The sequence below is a fragment of the Apteryx rowi genome, unplaced genomic scaffold (assembly GCF_003343035.1).
Source record: "Apteryx rowi isolate R43461 unplaced genomic scaffold, aptRow1 scaffold_395, whole genome shotgun sequence".
Taxonomy (NCBI): Eukaryota; Metazoa; Chordata; class Aves; order Apterygiformes; family Apterygidae; genus Apteryx; species Apteryx rowi.
Genome location: NW_020450474.1, coordinates 786,300 through 805,659, shown reverse-complemented (window position 1 = coordinate 805,659; position 19,360 = coordinate 786,300). Strand labels below are relative to the sequence as shown.

General features: G+C 36.0%; 1 protein-coding gene across 1 annotated transcript in view; it reads left to right on the top strand.

Moving 5' to 3' along the window:
• Positions 1–19,360, top strand: part of CNTNAP2 (contactin associated protein like 2) — a gene marked incomplete at its 5' end in the record, with an annotated part of 659,794 nt that overhangs the window by 52,511 nt on the left and 587,923 nt on the right. Inside the window, one exon of the mRNA XM_026074688.1 lies at positions 3,669–3,933. Coding sequence (XP_025930473.1) covers positions 3,669–3,933 — 265 coding nt within the window. The remainder of the gene's footprint in view (positions 1–3,668; positions 3,934–19,360) is intronic.

Here is a 19,360-nt window from a genome sequence, read left to right as displayed (position 1 = left end):
CTATAACATAAAAATGTTCAGAAGACTAGTATTTGCTACCCTCCCTCCTTAAATCCACTATGCTCCACCCGCTTCTGCAGCTGCTCTGACATGTACTATTCTGTGCAATCATGTACAAACTTAAGATGACTGCTTTCTTTAAATTATTTATATTAGATAAGCAATATGTTAAGCTTGAAGATGAGTAATAAGCTATTTTGAGAAAGATGCTGAAATAACATGATAAACATTAGCCAGGGAATATTGCCTTTACTGTACAATCCATCCTGAGTTAACAGGTATTTAATTTTAATAAACTCATTACCTTTCTTTTGGGAGCTATGTATTCCACCAGTAGTTCTATTAGCTGGGAAAGATTTTAAAAGCCAGTAATATTTCCAGAAGGGATAACATCTGAAAGTAGATAGGCAAAACTGATTTTTAAAGGTAAACATGAAACTAATTTGCAAGAGTGAAGATCATGATGCAAAGCTCAAGCTGCCCAAATTAAGATGTTTCCACCATTTCCCTTCCAATGTATCATTAATAATTCTTTAATAAGACCAACAGTTTCAATATAAATGCACAGTATATGTTTGGCTTTCAAACATCATTGCCCAGTGAATTACTCAGCAATTCATTTTGAACCCACTTCACAGAAAAGGATCTCTTTCTCTTTGAAAATAGGAATGCTTTTATACAGACAAGCTGCAGATTAGTTCTAACTCTTGGCCTGGCCCTAGCGAGTAATCTATATCCAATGGGCTTTACTTAAAAGAGGAGCCTTCTTCTGAAGTACAGTCATAGAGGGAAATGGTAATCCAGTTCAGATTAAACTGAATGACTCAGTAGGGAAAATATCATTTTGGCTAGCTAACAGAGAAACCAGGATTATATGTTGTTATATGTTCCTCAAGAAATCTTCTATGCAGTTAGAGTGTTCATGATAAATGATCCCACAGATGTGAAACAGGATTTGAATGCATTCAGTGACATTAACATTAATAGGTGTTATACATGCAAGTATCCCATGCATCAGGGAGACATGAGAGTGTCAAGTAGATGTGAAAGCCTTCTTGTGTGAGGAAATTGTTATTTCCTTGCAGTAATAAGGCAGCAAGAGGAACTCTTACAAATGTCTAACCGAGTGTGCTTTCTCAGTGCTACTTAACTTGTTGCATACTAAGGAAAACCATTTATAGCACTGCAGGTGATACATTCCTGGCATCTCTGACTGAACTGTAAGATGTCAGGTCTTAAGGAATCCTGTTGCCCTCCATGTCTACACAGGACTGCCTTGTCTATGGAACAGAAGTTTTTTCTAATCCATAGAGTGACTATTACACTGAAAATGTTAACTAGGGTTTACAAAGGGTATTTCAGACACTCTCTGGATTTTTATTCTTAATATAAAATTTATGGTTTACCAAAAGTATTCTGTAGCACATTTGGAAATCTTCAGGCTAAAACTATTCAAACAAATGTGTTGACTATTTTGATTTAATAATTAGTTGGTTAAAATCTTAAAATGAAGAACTCCAGGCAACACGTAGACTGGAAAAACAAACAAACAAACAAAAAAAACAAATAAACTCCCACCTAGTAGCAAAGTAGCTAAGTAGAGGTCCTTTTTCTTTACTCAGAAAGTAGTTGTCATTTCTCTCATTCACACTGTAATTTAAAAGCTTGCTATAGTTGTTTTAAAAAATGATGTTCCTAAATCCTTGAATATGTTTTGTGAAACACAGAGAACATTGCATATGTGTATAGAAAGAACATGGTTTGTAATGCTGAGATTTTAATAAAGATAGGAACAAATCTTTTATGAGATCAGCATACAGAAGTCTCTTTAGTTCCAGATTCCTGGAAACATCATTGTTTCTTGATTGATGACAAAGGCTGATTATCTGATAGTCTAGTTGCTACTCATTTTACTGGCCTCTGAAGGTAGAATGTCTGGCAGTATAACTTCTGACACTCTGCATGAAACACAAGTGGTTGTGCAGAATGTATCTAAGAATGTGTCTGAGTAATGAAGTGCTAGAGAAACTCGGTACTATGTTATTTTTATTTGTTTAGTTTCGACATGTAACTCCTGTAAAAGAAACTGAATCTGCCACATAGGCAGTATCCTGTTATGGCACATAATGATTTAGGACATTGGTAAATGGATGGTAAATATTGAATCCTGATGACATCACCTGGCTCATCTCCAACTGAAAATAATTACTTCTAAAAAATTTTTACTTAGGGCTTTCCTCCCATACGTTTTCAGGTACAGAGTTCCTATCTTGCTTCCAAATTCTCTAACTTTCCTCAAAATAACATTTCCAGATGCATTTATACACTGTGAATACAAAAATATGTGAATGAAAGCTTATAACAGGAAGTCAATAAGGTTGAGTTTAAAAAAATATGCATACTAAAGATGACGACTGATTCCTGTTGGGAATTTGAACAGTGCTGAAATGAACCTTGTTTCTAAGTACCTCTGAAAATATTCAAACTTCAATAATTTTTTTTAATATGATACTGATCATAAATATCATTTCCATAGCGCATCAGATAAAATTCTGCTTTCCCAAATTAAAATGAAATTGTCACAGAGTTACCATCTGCTTCAACAGAGTGCATTAGAAAAGGTAACTATAGAACAAGGTCCCCTTTGCTGCCTGATACAGCAGATCTTCAGCAGAGGCAGTATTCCTGTTGTATTGTATTGATGAATTATAATAAGTCAATTCTGGCCAGAAATCATTTTAGAGGAATAATATATATTATAAAATAGCATAGTAAGAGCTACGCACTCTTTACTGTTTCTAAGGAAAAAATGATGTCTGGTAATACAGTATGCCATTGTGGTGTCTCATGAGAAATGTTATGAGAACCAGAGTGAAAAACTCATGGTCCTAATTCTGGCCTTATTTATACATATATTGCAAACTTTAGAAATCAGAAGTCAGAAGACTGGATTTTTATCAATCTGCCTAAGAGTAAAATTTTACAGTGGGAAAACTTTAACTACTTTTAGAAAGAGAAAATTATTGACTAAATAAAAATATTAGGCATAGTTCATGATCAGCCAGTCCAGATCCTGCAGCTTCATGAAATAAAGTACTGTCTAGTACTATCTGGTATTACTGAGTAGAAAACATAACAGAGAGGCTAGCTCTTCACACAGTATTATACATCCTTCTTTCACAACCTCCTGTGTTGTATTGCTTGACATGCTGATATAAGGGTATTTGGAAGGCTGTATTTCAGTGTCATTGAAAGGATGAACTATTGCTCTCTTATAGACTTCTTTGGTGACCATGAACAAATCCCAGTTTCTCTTTGCTTCATTTCTGCATCTTTGGACTGAGAATATTAATGCTTTCCTTTAAGCTTTTTCTTAGTTWTAGTTAGACTCTAACTCTTCAGGGCAAAGGCTGACTCTTATTAGAGTGTGTACAGCACCCAATATAATGAGGCCACTCTAGGCAAAGCAACAACATTAACAACAATGTAATAATAATAATAATAATAATGGTAATGACAATGTTAATAACACATTTTTACAAGCAACTTGCATTGATTTCAGTAGTCTTTAAATGGGATGAAAGCTAGAATGCTTTCTAGACGTAGGTATGAATTGAGTGGAGTCTTATCATTTTGCTTATGTTTTTGCTTTTTTGTGTTTTATTTAGGGAAATTTAAGTTTTTCTTGTGTGGAGCCACATACAGTACCTGTCTTTTTCAATGCCACCAGTTACCTTGAGGTTCCTGGTCGTCCAAGCCAGGATCTGTTTTCAGTCAGTTTCCTATTCCGAACCTGGAACCCCAATGGACTTCTTGTCTTCAGCAACTTTGCAGATGGGCTGGGGAATGTTGAGATTGACATAAATGAGGGCAAAGTCAGCGTCCATATCAATGTCAGCCAAGTCAAGAAGAACCGAATAGACATCTCATCAGGTAAGTGGTTTTTTTTAAATTGATTTTGTTTTTCTTGGTGTTCTCTAAAAGCATCATGGACCTCAATATTGGAAGAACTGCTAGACAAAACTGAAAATTCAGATTGTGATAGTACATTTATTTATTCTAAATTAACTCCTTTATTGTATGCAGTGTTAAATAAGAGTTAGAAGAATATTAAAACAGTTGTCAGATTAAAAAAAAAAGATGACCGAAATAGTCTGGTCAAAACCAGAAGCTGTATCACCCCTTATCAGGCAGCATTCCTTCTTACTTGCTTTCTTGCATCAGTATTTCAATCTTCTCTGCACAAACATTCAGTTTCAACAGGAGAGGGCAATATGTACCCTTGTTGAGAGTAGCTTAATAATTAAGAAACTCTCATTAAAAAATGTGAGTTGGTTTAACCACAGTGCTATTACAAAAAATACCCTGGCATTTTCTAAATACACTGGTGGGTCATGATGGAGAAGTAGCAGAGATTTCAACACCTATCTAAAGAGGTTTGGGGAAATACTGGCTAAAAGAATTACACAGGGTTAGGTTTGTTTCTGGAAGGGAAAGTGTGTGTTTGTTTCAGTTGATAAGCCTTTTTGAACTTACTTGATGCTTACCTTTCGCTAAATTGTACTTTCAATCTCAATACTTTATGGACATTTCTGGATTAGCTGTGGGCAATTTGGTGTTATCTAGATCATGTCAACGACSCACTTTCTCAGTAAAGTCATGGCCTATAGTGTATCTAATCCTCGTCTTCATAAGCTGGAAAATCCAAGGTTGTTTGCAAATGGATCTAGTTCCACAAAATACTGTAATTATTTGAAGTAATTTATACGCCAACCCAGTTCATTGCCAAAAAAAGCAGCCTTTTTGCCTGAAGTCATCTGTAGTTACGATTTTTTCCAAGAACCTGATGAAGACTGAAGTATTTCAACCATAAAATTAATAGGATTGATATACTAGTAGAGCTTAGAATGAATGAAAAAAATCCTGTTTTTCATGCCTACTGTTTTATTTGATTTAGTATGTGAAAATGTATTCTCTATGTAGTACTTTAAATATGGACTCTTGAGGAAATGTAAAACAAGAAGGAATGCTTTGTTTTTTTAAATAAGAAAGCATTTGTTAAGCAGAATAGTAACATTTCATTTGACAAATGGATATTTTTGTAAGTTTTATCTTTTCACCCCATTAATAAAATAGAGGTAAGCATGAAATTAAATGAATTATTTTAAAGGTAGAATGTAATAAAATATGGGTAAGAACGTACCTGTTTTTTAAAATGAAAATGCTTTTATGAAAAATGCATCAAATCTACTTCCTCCATTACAATTTTCCGAGCACAAAAAAATCAATACTGTAAGGTATAAGTTAGTGTTTCATTGCCTTTGTTATTTAATATAATCGTGACAGGTTTAAGTGTTGTTTTSTTTATACCGTAGGGTCCTGAACAAGAATGTTTTGTTAAGCTGCTAGTGCATTATAATAAGTAAACACTTGTGATTATCAGCCTCATGCTTTCTTCTTTAGCTCTGCCTACTCCAAATTCCAGTTTAATCAGAGAAATGGCTACCATGATACTTCTTCATAGGTTCCTTTTACCTTTTTGGTCCAAATGAGGATTTCAGTGTTGATTAGGAAAATATAAGAAATTAAAATTTCACCAATTACCACTAATTTTGACCAGTAAATATCTTGCTATGAAAACACATTTTAAATTCCATTAAGTTTATGTCCAGGAAAATAAACACATGTGAGGACTGTGTTAAATTGCTAGTTCTAGTTTCTCCAGACTCTCCCCCACAACAATAAAAAATCCTCAACTCTTTTCATTGTTGCAACATAAAATCAGATTATTCATAATGCTTCTTCAAAATGAATCTTTTCAGTTTATATGGTCAGTTCACATAATAGCTCAAGAACACACACTTTCATTTTTATAGCCATAATGCTGTTCATCTCTATACAGCCTGATATCTATATACCATGGTTTGGATATCTTGAACAGTACTTTCTTTTCTATCATCATCATAAAAATATATTAATTGTTTAATTTTGATCATATGGACCTTTTATATTTGCATAGTTATGGCATGAAAGCCTTGATTTATTTTAATAATTTGTTGTCACTTGATTCAGTGAGCATGAAGTGAATTGTATGTGTGAGCACAAGGAGGTAAAATATGACTTCTGCCAGGGAAGACTGTAAAAGAAATTTTGCTGTTGGAAGGCAAATATCACTGCAACCTTGCTCCCTTCTTGCACAGGCAATTAATAGATTTTAGCATGTAAACCTCCTGGGCTTATGTAGAAGTCAAAATGGTCTATCTTTAGAACAAAGGTTTCTGACTCTTGCAGTCATATAGATTTAAGATAAACACCTTTTCACTGTTTTTTTACTTATATCTGGAAAAGCAGAATTTTCTGTTAAGTGCACAGCCTTCTATGCAGTGTATGAATAACTACAATTCTATCTTTTGGGAAGGGTGCACCCCAATTTTCACACAGAATTAAGCTGACTAAAGCCACAACCTAGATGCAGGTGTGTTTTGCATTTCACAGCTTTGCTGTACTTCTGCCAGCCACCTGTAATAGCRTATTTTTACTGGAGGAAGCTAAAGCTTCAGTCTTTACATCCATCATAATTTATTAGCTTACTTTCGCTGGTCCTCTTAATAGGGGCTTTCTATATTCACATGGGCACATGAGCAGTTCAGCCTGGGACATAGTCTCAGTGTGGTTATAGAACCACAGCTGGCAGGGATTGTATAAGAGAACTGTACGCTGATGTGCAAGTGCTAGACTTTATTCCTGCACATGCCTGCATTAATGATACCAGTGTGGAACAGAGTTCTGTTTTGTCTGTTTTTCAGTGTCATAAGTTCCCTTAAATTGTTCGTACAATAGTGGTGAGGTACCAGTTCTCCAACTCTCACCAGGAGCTGCCAGCCCTGACTCGGGGAGTTCTAGCTTGGCGTGAGTGGAGTTTGTGTGAAAAGGAGATTCTAGCCTTCCAATATATCAAACATAATTAAATTCCCACCTTTCTAACTGGTAGCCGGGCACTGCAAACTTCCTTACTGAACTATTGTTATAAAGTACTTTGCGATGGCTGGGAGGGATCAGACAGTATGTCAAAAATAAGATTTTCTTTTCAGCTTGACAGTTTTCATACCCAATTCAATTGAATGTGTTGTTTAAGGACAGTGTTATTGTTATGGATGTTATTGTTGTTCAAGGCAGCTGTAGTTTTAAATATTTTGATGACACTTTACAAAAATAAAAATGGAATAATGTATGAAAGGTGAATCTAAATGAGCTGCACTTCTAGTCCCATATAGTACACGGATCTGTGTTTATTACTACCTATGGATTCAGTAAGATGAACAGTTTACAGGTCATTGTGAAAAGTATTGGAGACAACTGTAAAGTCTAAAGGCAAGAAAATGAAATGGTCAGAGAGCAGAATCAATTGACTATTTTACAAAGAGTTAGAGCTAGTATTAATCTGAGAAACTGAAAATAGGTTTATGGTTTATTAATGATAGTGTTGACAATTATCATCTTTATGATGATGGCAATTAATTCTACTTTTTCTCTTTCCATTCCATATAGTATATGAAGGGATGTATTTAACCAGAATACTCCTAAGATGATGAAATAGACAGTGTGAATGCAAAAAGTGTAACTTCTGTGTAAATACAGTGACTATTAGAAGTTTACTTAGTATACAGTGGAAAAAGGTTTGGATAAATAGTATGCTGTTCATGGGAATCATGAAGGAGCATTGCCTTGCCTTTAAAATCACAAAGATTTAGAGTTGCCATCAGGCAGTCTGTTCTTAACAGTTTTCTTTGGACTTCTGACATCTGTGGTTGCTCTCAGTTGTTTGTTCTGTTTTTGTCAGGGCCGTGCTTTTCATAGTTAGCAGATCACAGTAAGAGCTCTTGCTTAATATTATCCTTCAGTCTTCCAAGAGACACTTAACGGCTCCTTCTTTTATTTAACCACGTGTTCTGCCCGCTGAAGATTTCACTATATTCAATTTCTCATGAACTTCTCTCAGTTTCTTATTCAGTCTTATTCATCTTTATTGGACCTATAAGTCATTCCAGGACTTCAGTCTCAGAATATTTTTGTATATCTGAAGGTTTCTCATGGGTTGTTTGGAGCTCAAAATTATTTTCAGCCTAAGTATGAGATATTTCTGGTATCTGTCCTGCCTTATTCCCTCTTTCATTCCCTTGTTATTACTTTTAAAAAACACAGTTAGTTGATATTAGCATTAGCAGTTCCAAAGTAAGCTATATGAAGATCACTTTTTGTTTTGCAAAAATGCATTTTTTCCATCTTTAATGATGTTTGATCCCATTTATCCTGCTGCTTCTTTCATGCCTTTAGTCACGCTTTCAAACCTCTGCCTCACCTCCATAACTTTGTTTAAAGCAGTTAAATTTATCTGTATTATGAACATTACACAATATTCAAATTTATTTTCCAGAGATATGTTAAGGAGAATCAGAGACAATTACGTATATTGCAGCCCATATGATTTTTACATTACTAGTAACAGGCAACAGACTTTCTGTTGACCTGGCAGAGCAGAATCTCAGGACTTCTTTGAGCTGGTTGGACCTTGTTTAACAGTAGCTAAGCAACTAGTGCCTGCCCTGGCTGGGCTTCAGCTTGGTGAATCCTACAGACAGTAAAGAGCTAGTAATAGCTAGTAACAAATCCTCGGCTATATTGATAAAGTTCTTTTGCCTGTAATAAAATTTTAAGTGTAACAAAGTATTTTACCTTAATGTGCAGTTTATTTTCCAGTTTGAAGTACATATGAAAATGACAAAGACGATCAGTCCCCATGATTTTACTTACTGTATTCTGAGCAAATTTTCTCTTTTTCCCATTGTCTTGCCATTTGCTTTTTCAAAATAAAGCTCTGAACAATAAAAAAATTGTTCCCTTCCCCATGCAAAATTCTGTTAAAAACGTTTAGTAAACACTGTTTACCTGTAGACAGACTGGCAAGTTATTCAGGCACTATCACCATTTGATTGATGAGAGTTGCAATAATAAACTTGCTGTTAGTAAGAGGAAAATCAGGCCTACTGAGAGCTGAAACAAATAAGATTTAATTACAAGAAATAAATTACTGACTCTGCAAAATTACACAGGTAAAATACCTAATGCTTGTCTATAAATCAAGAGTTAAACATCCTATTGACCTTTTCTCTGCAGAGTTAACTGTGATTAATATCTTCACAATTGTGCCTCTCCCAGCGTAGGGATTAATAATAGGAGAGAAACCTAGAAAACGGTCAAAAGATTTATTTTTCCTGCCTCATATAGTTTTGGAGTAAATTCTACTTTTGGCATCATGGGCATACATTCGGACAAACTTCCTCAAAATCACCGGATTTACCCAAAAGCATAGTTGGAAGCAGAGCTAGGGTGAGGAGAKGGAAGGAAGAAGTGTTCTTGCTATCTTTTAAAAACAGATTTCTAATTTAGTTTTGCAGACCAAAGAATTCTGACAATCTGGTACAGTTCAAAAAGTCATTTAATTTTAGTGTGTGCTATCTGTTTACACTAGGAACCTACTCAAAATTTGTGGTCTTGAGGGTATTCCATGTAGGAGAATAAATTGTCCATGAAGTTCTATTTATTTGTAAGCCTGTACAAGCTAATGTCCTCTTTCTAGAGCACAGAAGAAATCAACAACTGGAGAACACGAGGCTCACACATCTCTCTTAGCCAGAAAACTGTGAAAACTTTTCCAAAGCCACATGCAAATGCTGTTCAGTGTATGGTGAAGCCACATTGTGTCCCAATTGCCTCCGTTTCTTCTGCTTAGTCAGTTATACCTACTTCTTTCAAAAATTTAAACCAAAGTCTTTTCTAACCAAACCAAAGTTTTCTGAAGCTTTCAACAGGGCAAAAATTGGTAACACACTAGTAAATGTGAAGGATGTTGCTTTGTACAAAGAAACAATAGTAATATTCAAAATCGCACTCCTGAAGAGTCATCTAATAGCTTCCTTACATTTTTTGACAGCAAGCCCCAAATCCCTGTTTCAGTATAGAAAAGAACTTCTCTGCTTCTAGAGAAAAGGGAAAGTTTTCATGGTGGCAGATTTGAAAATAATCCCTTGATTTATCACACGTTTACCTTCGCACTTGTTGGCTGTTTGCAGACAGCTCTGACCTTTTGTGTCTAAATATTCTCTGCTCAACTTAAATACAACAGGCTCTGTGAGGATCTCTTGGATTTTAACCCACAGTACTGAACACAAATCACTGAAAGGGGATGTTGTCTCTTGGCCTATAATATCTTAACGAAGAAGTTTTCAGTACGTCCAAAATCTTCTGCCATTAAATTGAATTCATCTGCTTGGAGCTCCTTTTTTCATCTTCCAACTCTCCTAGTTAGCATATCATTCTGTATACTAGCTGCTGCTCAAGGCTGTCTTTGGTTTGTCCTGTCAACCATAAACTTATTAAAACTTGGGATAAGAATATCTTTTTGTCACATTTATCCACATGAAATAAATCAGCCTCCTCCCCATGGAATCCTTCTGGGAAGCTTTCCACCCTTCTGTCTTTCTGCTAGATCTCAAGTCATCTGAATTGCAGTTCATTTATATTTTAGACCTTGGGTTAAGATAATGTCCTTGAGGTAATAAAATGTTACTGTCTGACAGATCTAAAGTGGTACTCTTCCAGTGACAATTCCCAGGGGTGCTTTATGTGGAAATCAATAATTATTTTTGCCTCTGTTGCTAAATGAAGGTTTAAATAGGGAATGTGTATACACAGAGCAAAAGTGCACTTCTGGTGGGACGATAACGTTTCCCATCAGATCCTTTCCATATTACTGATAGTAGGTTATACACTAAAATGAAACTACTCTGAATGTTAGTAAGGGGAGTCAGATACACGAGGCACTTGTCAGCTCAATCAAGATGAGAGACAGAAATTCTGTCCACAAAAGACATCGTTATGACTTAAAGGAGGAAGAAGGCACAAAGTGAATCAGAAGAGTCTGAATATTAGAGAATCATTTTCTTCCCAGATAATCAGTTTTGTCTCTCTGTTTCTCTTTATATATTTATTTTTGGCTAATGACTGTATGCACTGCATGTAGGTACATAAATAGGTGTTTGCATTTTTGAATCCCAGAGAACTGAGAAACAGATGCTTGGGCTTGTACCTGAGTAGTGTTATTATTCTTTCTTTTACATGTTGTTCTTGTAGTCTGGTTTTGCATCTCGGTGCAGTAGGCTCTGAAAGCAGTCAGAGCAAGGAATAGAGTTCTTGATTGCAGACTCTTTCTTTTAACAAAACTGATGAGTTTGGTTCAGGTTTTTATGAATTCTGCTTCATCAGTGACAGATTTTCACTGGAGAGCTGCCCACCAAGTACAAGCTGTGCATTCTAAACTTTAGATGGTACCATTTTTGGATGTTTCAGAATAATGTAACTCTTTGTTGGCCGTGCTGTACCTTGCAAGTGTGGAGGAACCTGAGAAGCCATCAAGCAGTCTGTCCTCCTCGACAGTCTTCCTAATTTTATTTTGGGGTCTGGACAGTTCAGTTTTACTTTTTTGCCCTCATTTTCCCCTGTGCTCTAGGAAGGGGGGTAGAAGTAACCATCTTTGCAGGGCACTTTGTATTTTGACACTGAAAGATGAAATAAGGTATTTTATAACAACTATTCAGGCAATCACTGTGCTACACTGAATTTTGTTCAGGCAAAAGGTAAAATAGTCAATAGTTACATGGAAATTTTAAATTCTCAGAGGTCTACTAGAAAGAATGTAAATTATGTGAGTAGAGCTGAGCAGAACTATTTGGAAATTTACCATTATAACTGTTTTTTAATTTAAATAAGTTTGACAGGAAGCAGAATCATTTACAGCTACTTTCTTTATTGCATTTGTTAACATCAGTTATTGCCAATGTGGATCAAAGTCAAGTCAGTGAAAATTTTGCTGTTGACTTGGATGGATACAAGACAAGCCCCTTATGTCTGAATGGTACAGGGGTGCCCAATATTTTACAGTTATCTAAAGCACATAGGTTTTTACTTAAGTGATTCCTCTGCCTGCATTTTTGTGTTGAATATAAGATAGCATAAATGCACAGCTCTCTAAAGTTTGTTTTTTGCAAGCCAAGGATGTTAATTTAAAACTATCGTTAGCTTTTGGAACAGTAAGAGACTAGTAGTGTTAGAAAGGACATGCCAAAATGTATATTTTTGCTTGTATTTTCAGGTCTTTCAGGACTTGCATGTGCTGCTGTGCTCACTAGGTCACCATGGTTTTTCATCAGCATTACTATTTTCCTTTTAGAGTGGTAATAAAGAAAAGAACAAAAGGACATAATAGAGACAAGAGCTGCAGTTATATTTGCTATGTTTATGCATGTCCTGACAGCACTTTCCCATAGGCACATTAAGTATTCATATAATATAAAGAAGATGAAGGGAATGTTTTTATTATCTGAAATATTGGAAAATAGAAAATAGAAATGTTATGTTCTTTTCTTTAATTTATTAGTTTTCCAGCTCTTCCTCCTCTTCCATAAAGATGGCTCTTCAAGAATGCCCTTTCTAGCACTCAGGGACCTACCCTGAACACCATTTTTCATAGATGATAGGCAGTAGTCTCATGATAACCTCAGCCGACTCTTTTACCACCCCAGGATGAATCCCATCTGGCACCACTGATTTAAATACATTTAGCTTCAGTTGCTCTCCTAGTGTTCGTTGCACCTCTCCTTCCTTTTCCCAGATGATCCATTTGATGATTTTATAGATAAAACACATGTTATGGAGCATAACATGGATTTCATAACATTTTCTGTCTTATATCTCTAATATAATGTCAGTAGTTACTTACTGATTTCATAAAAGCATATTTTTTTGTTAATGACAGGATGAGTTGGTTCCTGTACACTTTTCCTTAGATGTTAGCGTTACTTAAAAAATATGCTTGGGCTTTGTGTTATGTTAGCTCTTTAGTTCGCCTTGTTGTAGCAAATTTCATTTTATTGGAAACTAGTGAGAAGATGTTGGAATCCTGTTTTGAAACTTATTTTTTACTTCACCTTCATTCAGGAGGGAAAATAGTTGGCTAAACACAGCTTGAGTTAACCCAGCATTTGATCAATCAGCTACAATAACTTGAATATATACTTCTACTGACTACTTAGTCTGACATTTCTGATATTTTGTGCATGGTTATGAGTAAGTAGGGGTTGTTGAGAGTAAAAAGAATGTGCTCATTTTTTATTTGGTAGTATAAGTTATAGCTGCTGTACATACGTGTATATACCATTGTATGGTGCATACAGCCATATACCAGTCAGAGAGTTTACCCAGCTAATTTGCCAACTATGAAATGCAGGAAGTTCTCAGAGTATAGCCATCTGGTAAAATAATTAAAACAATATGAATGGGTTCAGGAGCTCCAGGGCAGACAGACAGTGGGTCTGTGCTCTCAGATCACTCGTTTCATTTCAGGGTCCTGTTGCTCTGACTGTCCACTCGGGAGACTGGCTGCATCACTCCTAGGGTATCAGCTTTGAACAAGATAAATGTGTTTCCCCACTGCCATAGTGCTTAAATTAGTCCAGAGACTATTACAATAGTCAATATGGACAAGACTACGCTGGCTCTTACTCTGTCAGCCTAGCCTGGCCTGTCCTGCAACACTATGAGGCTTTCTGCAAGGCTCTGTCCCCTTACAGTCTTTCATGCCCCACAGCTTTTGGACACACAACATATTCTGGCTGTCGTTGCTTAAAAAAAAGTGCAAATATCTCCAGGTATGAGGTAACCCTGTTAGTGTCCATCACTTTATGAAGAGATATCCATTCTTAAAGAACATAAAATTGCTGGTGTGTCTCAGACCCAAAGAGGGCCATGTGGGATCAGGAGGAGAGCCAGACTGTTGTAACAGGGTTGCTGTGGCCATGGTCCTATAACCATAATCATATAACAGATGGATCAGATCAGCATTGTACATGGCTTACACAGTATGCTTAGAGAGGCACATGGGTCAACAAGGCGAAGCTCTGGGGAGTGTGTGCTGATCCAGACACCCCTCCATGTGCTATATAGTGTGGGCACAAATGGATTGCTGTAGGCACCAGCCCTGAGCACTGCAAATGTGAGCCGCGTTGAGCCAGTTGGCTGGGAGAACAGAGATTGTTCACTGGTCCTCATTACAGAGACCTTATAGACACAGCCCGTAGTACTTTGGAAAGAAGAAACTGAGAAGCTGAGAGGATAGAGATCATATTTGCAGACTAGAAAGTGGCTTAAGTATAAGCTTAGACGTAAGAAAAAAATGTCTTCAGTTTTGGAAAAACTGAATTACTACTACTTTGTTTACTCAGTGTTCATCATTTTAGAAAGGAACTTCGGTGGGCATAAAACCTTGCTGGGACAGCAAAAGAACTGTGGTTGTTAGGGATAAAAAAATAAAAATAAAAGGCGGAGAGAATACCCAATATCCACTTAGGAAATAACACTTCTATTGTTGCTGTTGTTTGACAACCTGTTTCAGGACGGAGTGGGAGATCAAAGATCTTGAACCATTATAAGTACATTATTACTGCTCTAAATGACACACACACACCGTGTCATATAATTTCAAAAAAACAGCACAGAAACCTCAAAGAGCAGGCCCCATAACACTGTACAGAACCATTGCAGGATGAAGCCATTAGCTATTTAAACTAAAACTGCCTGTGCTATCTTTTCAGCTTTCTCCAAAAACGAGCAAAAAAGGACAGCTTCTTTATGTTTTAAGCCTTTCAAAGTGGGGATTTGCAGTTGGACTAACACCAGGAATACTCTTTCCAGTTCAGATGCCCTTGTAACTTATTTGAGTTTGTGTGGAATTTTGCTGTTTTGAACTTTTGATCTTATTTATCACTAATCCTTGTGTGGGTGTCCCATAATACCACTAACCAATTATTTATAGAAAAATAATTAAAAGTCACTGTAATATCAAACATGATTTTTTTTATATATATATCGAAGAGCTAATTACAGGCATGAAACTTTAATTTATGTGCTGGAAACTGACACTCAATGTCTTCTTTTTCATTGCTATTCAGGAACCTGGGCAAATAGATTATTATCTGTGACAGGTTTCTGGCAGTCCCTCTTGATTTGACAGTGCTATTTTAGAGAAAGGAGAGAGTCGCTTTTGTGTATAATGAAAGAAAAAGCTGTCAAGCATCCATACATATTTTATGCTGCATAAAACTTAAGTATGGGAGGAAAGATTCCTTTTCAGTCATGACGTTTTCAATTCATACTGTTTCTACTGACCTCCAGGTTTACATCAATGACAGAGAATGGGAATCTAGCCCAAAGGATGAATTTCATTTTTCACATAAGCTATGCAGCTCTTGTTAAGCCAACTTAAGCCCTTGTTGTTTTATTGGTTAGTATAGCCATGCAGAATTGTGATGTACGTTTTGGCATTTTGGCATTTTACACCAACATTGATAGAATTAAAATTAAACTTGTATCACAGTGCTTCCTTGAAATGTCATCATCTATAGTCTGCATTGTCTCTGCTTTTTCAGCTTAGGTCACAGAAGTTGTTAAGCTTCATTGCAAAATTAGACTCAAGAGAAAATAAACATTTTCTAGTTGTACATTGCTAGTTCTGCCTTTACTTTGGTCTTGAAAAAGATGGTGAGTCCCTTCAGGCATCTTTGCACATTGCTTCTTTTCATTTTCAAATGCTGCTGAAGCAGCAGCACGTGGACACCGAGGTGAAACAGAGCAACCAAGCTCCTTTGGATTCTGTGAGCTGAATGGCAGAAGATACTGTCTTTGGAAAGCTTGCTTATTAAGTTTATGCATTTAGTAGAGAAAAAAAACCTCAATTGCCTTGCTGTGAAGCAGCCGCTATAAAATACATAGTTTATTCTAATACCAAGCAGTTTTTACAGTAAGGTTTCACTGAGAACAAATATTGCAAATTCCACAAATCTCCGTGGTAGAATCTTTTCTTACTGAAGTGAGACATGTTTAGAGGCCTGACTTCCCATATTTATTTCCAAGAAATATATGTATTTACAGCATCAAAAGTCTCCATTCTTTTAAAATGTGAAAATAACTTTGTTTTTCTTCTTGTGAAATTAAAAAAGTGGAATGGCATAATACATATCTTCAAAAGCGGGGATTTTTCATTAACCTTTTGTAGCTGTTTTATCAGCTCTTTTTATGCATATAGTGCAGACATATTAAAACTAACTGCCAAGTTGAATTGTCTTTGCCATAGAACTAGCACACAGATTTCCAGCAGAACAAAATAACATTTTTAACATTCTAAAGTTGGTACTTATACAATTACCTGTGAAAACAGAGCAAATCCCGTGTCTCTAGGATCTGGAATTTGCCACATGATGCTGATATTACTGATATCAGGACGCGAGGCAACGGGCACAAACTGAAACACAGACAGTTCCATCTGAACATGAGGAAAAACTTCTTCACTGTGAGGTTGACAGAGCACTGGCACAGGTTGCCCAGAGAGGTTGTGGAGTCTCCTTCTCTGGAGATATTCAAAACCCGCCTGGACGCGATCCTGTGCAACGTGCTCTAGGTGACCCTGCTTGAGCAGGGGGGTTGGACTAGATGATCTCCAGAGGTCCCTTCCAACCTCAACCATTCTGTGATTCTGTGATATACCTGAACTGGGATAGAATAATGTGCTGCTGAGGCATATAAAGGACAGTTACTCTTGATTTCTGTCATGCTGGCAACAAGAGATATGTTTGATCTAATATGCTGTGTGATAAAGCTTTGCCATGTGCTATACGAGAATATATGATTGCAGGAAAATAACCTTCATGTACTGAAGCATCCTCTGAAGGCACAGTAGTAGGCCCAACACAGCTTTTCCTTCTTTTCCGTTACTGCTGCCTGTAAAGCAAATATATGTATAAATATGTATCTGCAATGCTTGAAATCACACCTATTTTTAACAGTTTCAACCTTGTTTTGTCACATGTAGATCAGCATATTTAAAAACAAGACCAGAAATAATATTCATCAAATGTTTTTAGTCCACAGAAAAATGTAGATTGTCTGTGGTTTTCAAACAGACACTCAGTAATTATTTTAAGTCTTTGTGATGAAATCCTGATCCAAATGAAATTCATGAGACTTTGATTTCAGTGGAGATACTGTTTCATTCATAAGTTGAGCTGTGAATGATCTTTTTTTTTCTAGAGACAAATGCAGTCTATGCATTTCAGGTATGATTGCCTGTACCCACACCTGCATCAAAGTATTGTTTATACATTTAGTATATGGTTTACATTACTATATGTTATACATTTACTATATGTTTACTATATTATTTGCAACTGGAAATTAGTTGCAGGCACAGAAATAGGTTTGTTGTTGTTTAGCTGAAGATGTCTCTGATACTGAAAAGTATACTTGAAAGTATGCATTTAAGACATGCTCACTTTTCTTCATTATGGCTAGAAAGAGGGAAGCATAAAAAATTATGCCACAATAAATATTCACTGATCCAGTTCCTCACAGTAGAGAAATAGTACAGTGTTGAACTTTCCCTGTGTTGGGGACAGTTCAAAAGGAACTATCAAACCAAGCAGTGACCTGGCTTGTGAGAATTCCCTTGTAGCAAGTCTGACTGCTTGGAATCCAAAAATCTGTTTATTTTCATTACTTCCAAATGACAGGGTATACTGTTAAGCTAACAATAAGGAATTGTGCTCATGCAATATAATACAAGATACCCTACCAAAATTAAAATTAGTCTCCTTGCAAGACTGCTAGAATTTCTCAGGATTCATGGGGCTGCATGAAATAACATTCTTAAAGGAGTAAGTTCTGAAAACTCTGAAATCTAGAGAATACTGTTTTGTTGACAGACTGCTTAAAGAAAAGCAAGCAATTACTAAAACATCTTGTTTTCTATTGGCAGGATGACCTTTGGTCATTTTATGTTGAACAAACTTAAAGCACAAAGAATTTTCTTACCTCTTTCTCTTCCTTTTCTTTTTTTCGTTGAGCAACCCAGTAGGAACTGTGCTTCTGAGCTTTTGTTTGTAGTGAAATGCTATCATGACTGTGAGGTTTGGATCATCTGTCTTTAAGTTCTGCTCTCTAATGCAGCCCTTTGAGTCTGGGAATGTTTAGCTGCTTAAGTGTGGAATTTTACAATTCTATTTTTGACTAGAGGTCACAATTATAGTAATAATAATAATTGTTGTATTACTACAACTACTAAATAATAATATTACTGGAAGTATAATACTCCAACCTGCTCCATGTACCAGTTAGTTGTGTTTGAGTTTTGAGTGCTATTGCTTCCTCCTGTCAGGAATCTGTGATTAGTGTTACTGATTATCAGTTTCCATAAGGTTAGCTATTTCATAATTTGGGAGATAAATTGGCTTCAAAAAAAAAAAAAAAACAAAAACCAGTAAGTGCTGTAGCATCCTACTTAGATGCTGTAGTAGAAGCTCTGGAACTGAATAAAATACCTTAGTTTGAGGGTTTTTTTCTTTGTAGAAAGAATGAGTGTCCTTTTTGTTCTCTGAAGGCTTCTTTAGTTGTTTTAAGCCTCTGTTCCAACCTAATCAACCATCTTCCTGGCCATTCCCATGACAATGAGTCAGAGACATTTTAGCTAATATTTTGGTTAATAAGTAGTAAGCTATTGAACAATCATACAGGGGAATGCAGCAGGTGTACAGAATACCTTGCTTTTTTCCAAGCGAGATATGTTTCCAAAATCTTTCAGGAGTTGCTTTGGGCCACTGAAGTTTCATTGTTCTGTGTGAGATATGCCAGAAAAAGGTTGTACAAAGGCTGTTAGATGTAAAGTGTGACTGTACACTGAGGCAGACTGAGGTTGGAAGAAGAACTAAATTTAGATCAATAATGAATCAAGGTTATGGCAAATTCTTGTTTTATTTGGTATATATCTTACACTGCTGGCTCTAAAGGAATTCAGAAAATAATGTGCTAGTTCATTACTTCCTGATTTAACATTCTTTTCCTTATTACTTGATGGATGTTTTTATCTACTCTGTTTTTTAACTGAGCCATACTCACTTATTTCTTAGTTACTTCAGCTTCTTTAGAAGTTTTCTCACATAGGGTGTTAAATTCTAGTTGACAGACATTTAGAGAAAATAAACTTTGTTTACGTACAGGCATTTGCCATGTACAGACAACAGAAGCGAATAGCTTAGCTATTTTTACCTTTTTAAGTGTGTGTTATTCTTAAGGAAATGGTCTGAGGCCCAATATGGTGCACCTTAGATTACGTCCTCAGAACAATTTCAGTACCAACATTGAATACAAAACTACCTGAGGGAAAAAAGAAATTGCATAGTTTCATGTAAAGACTCACTAG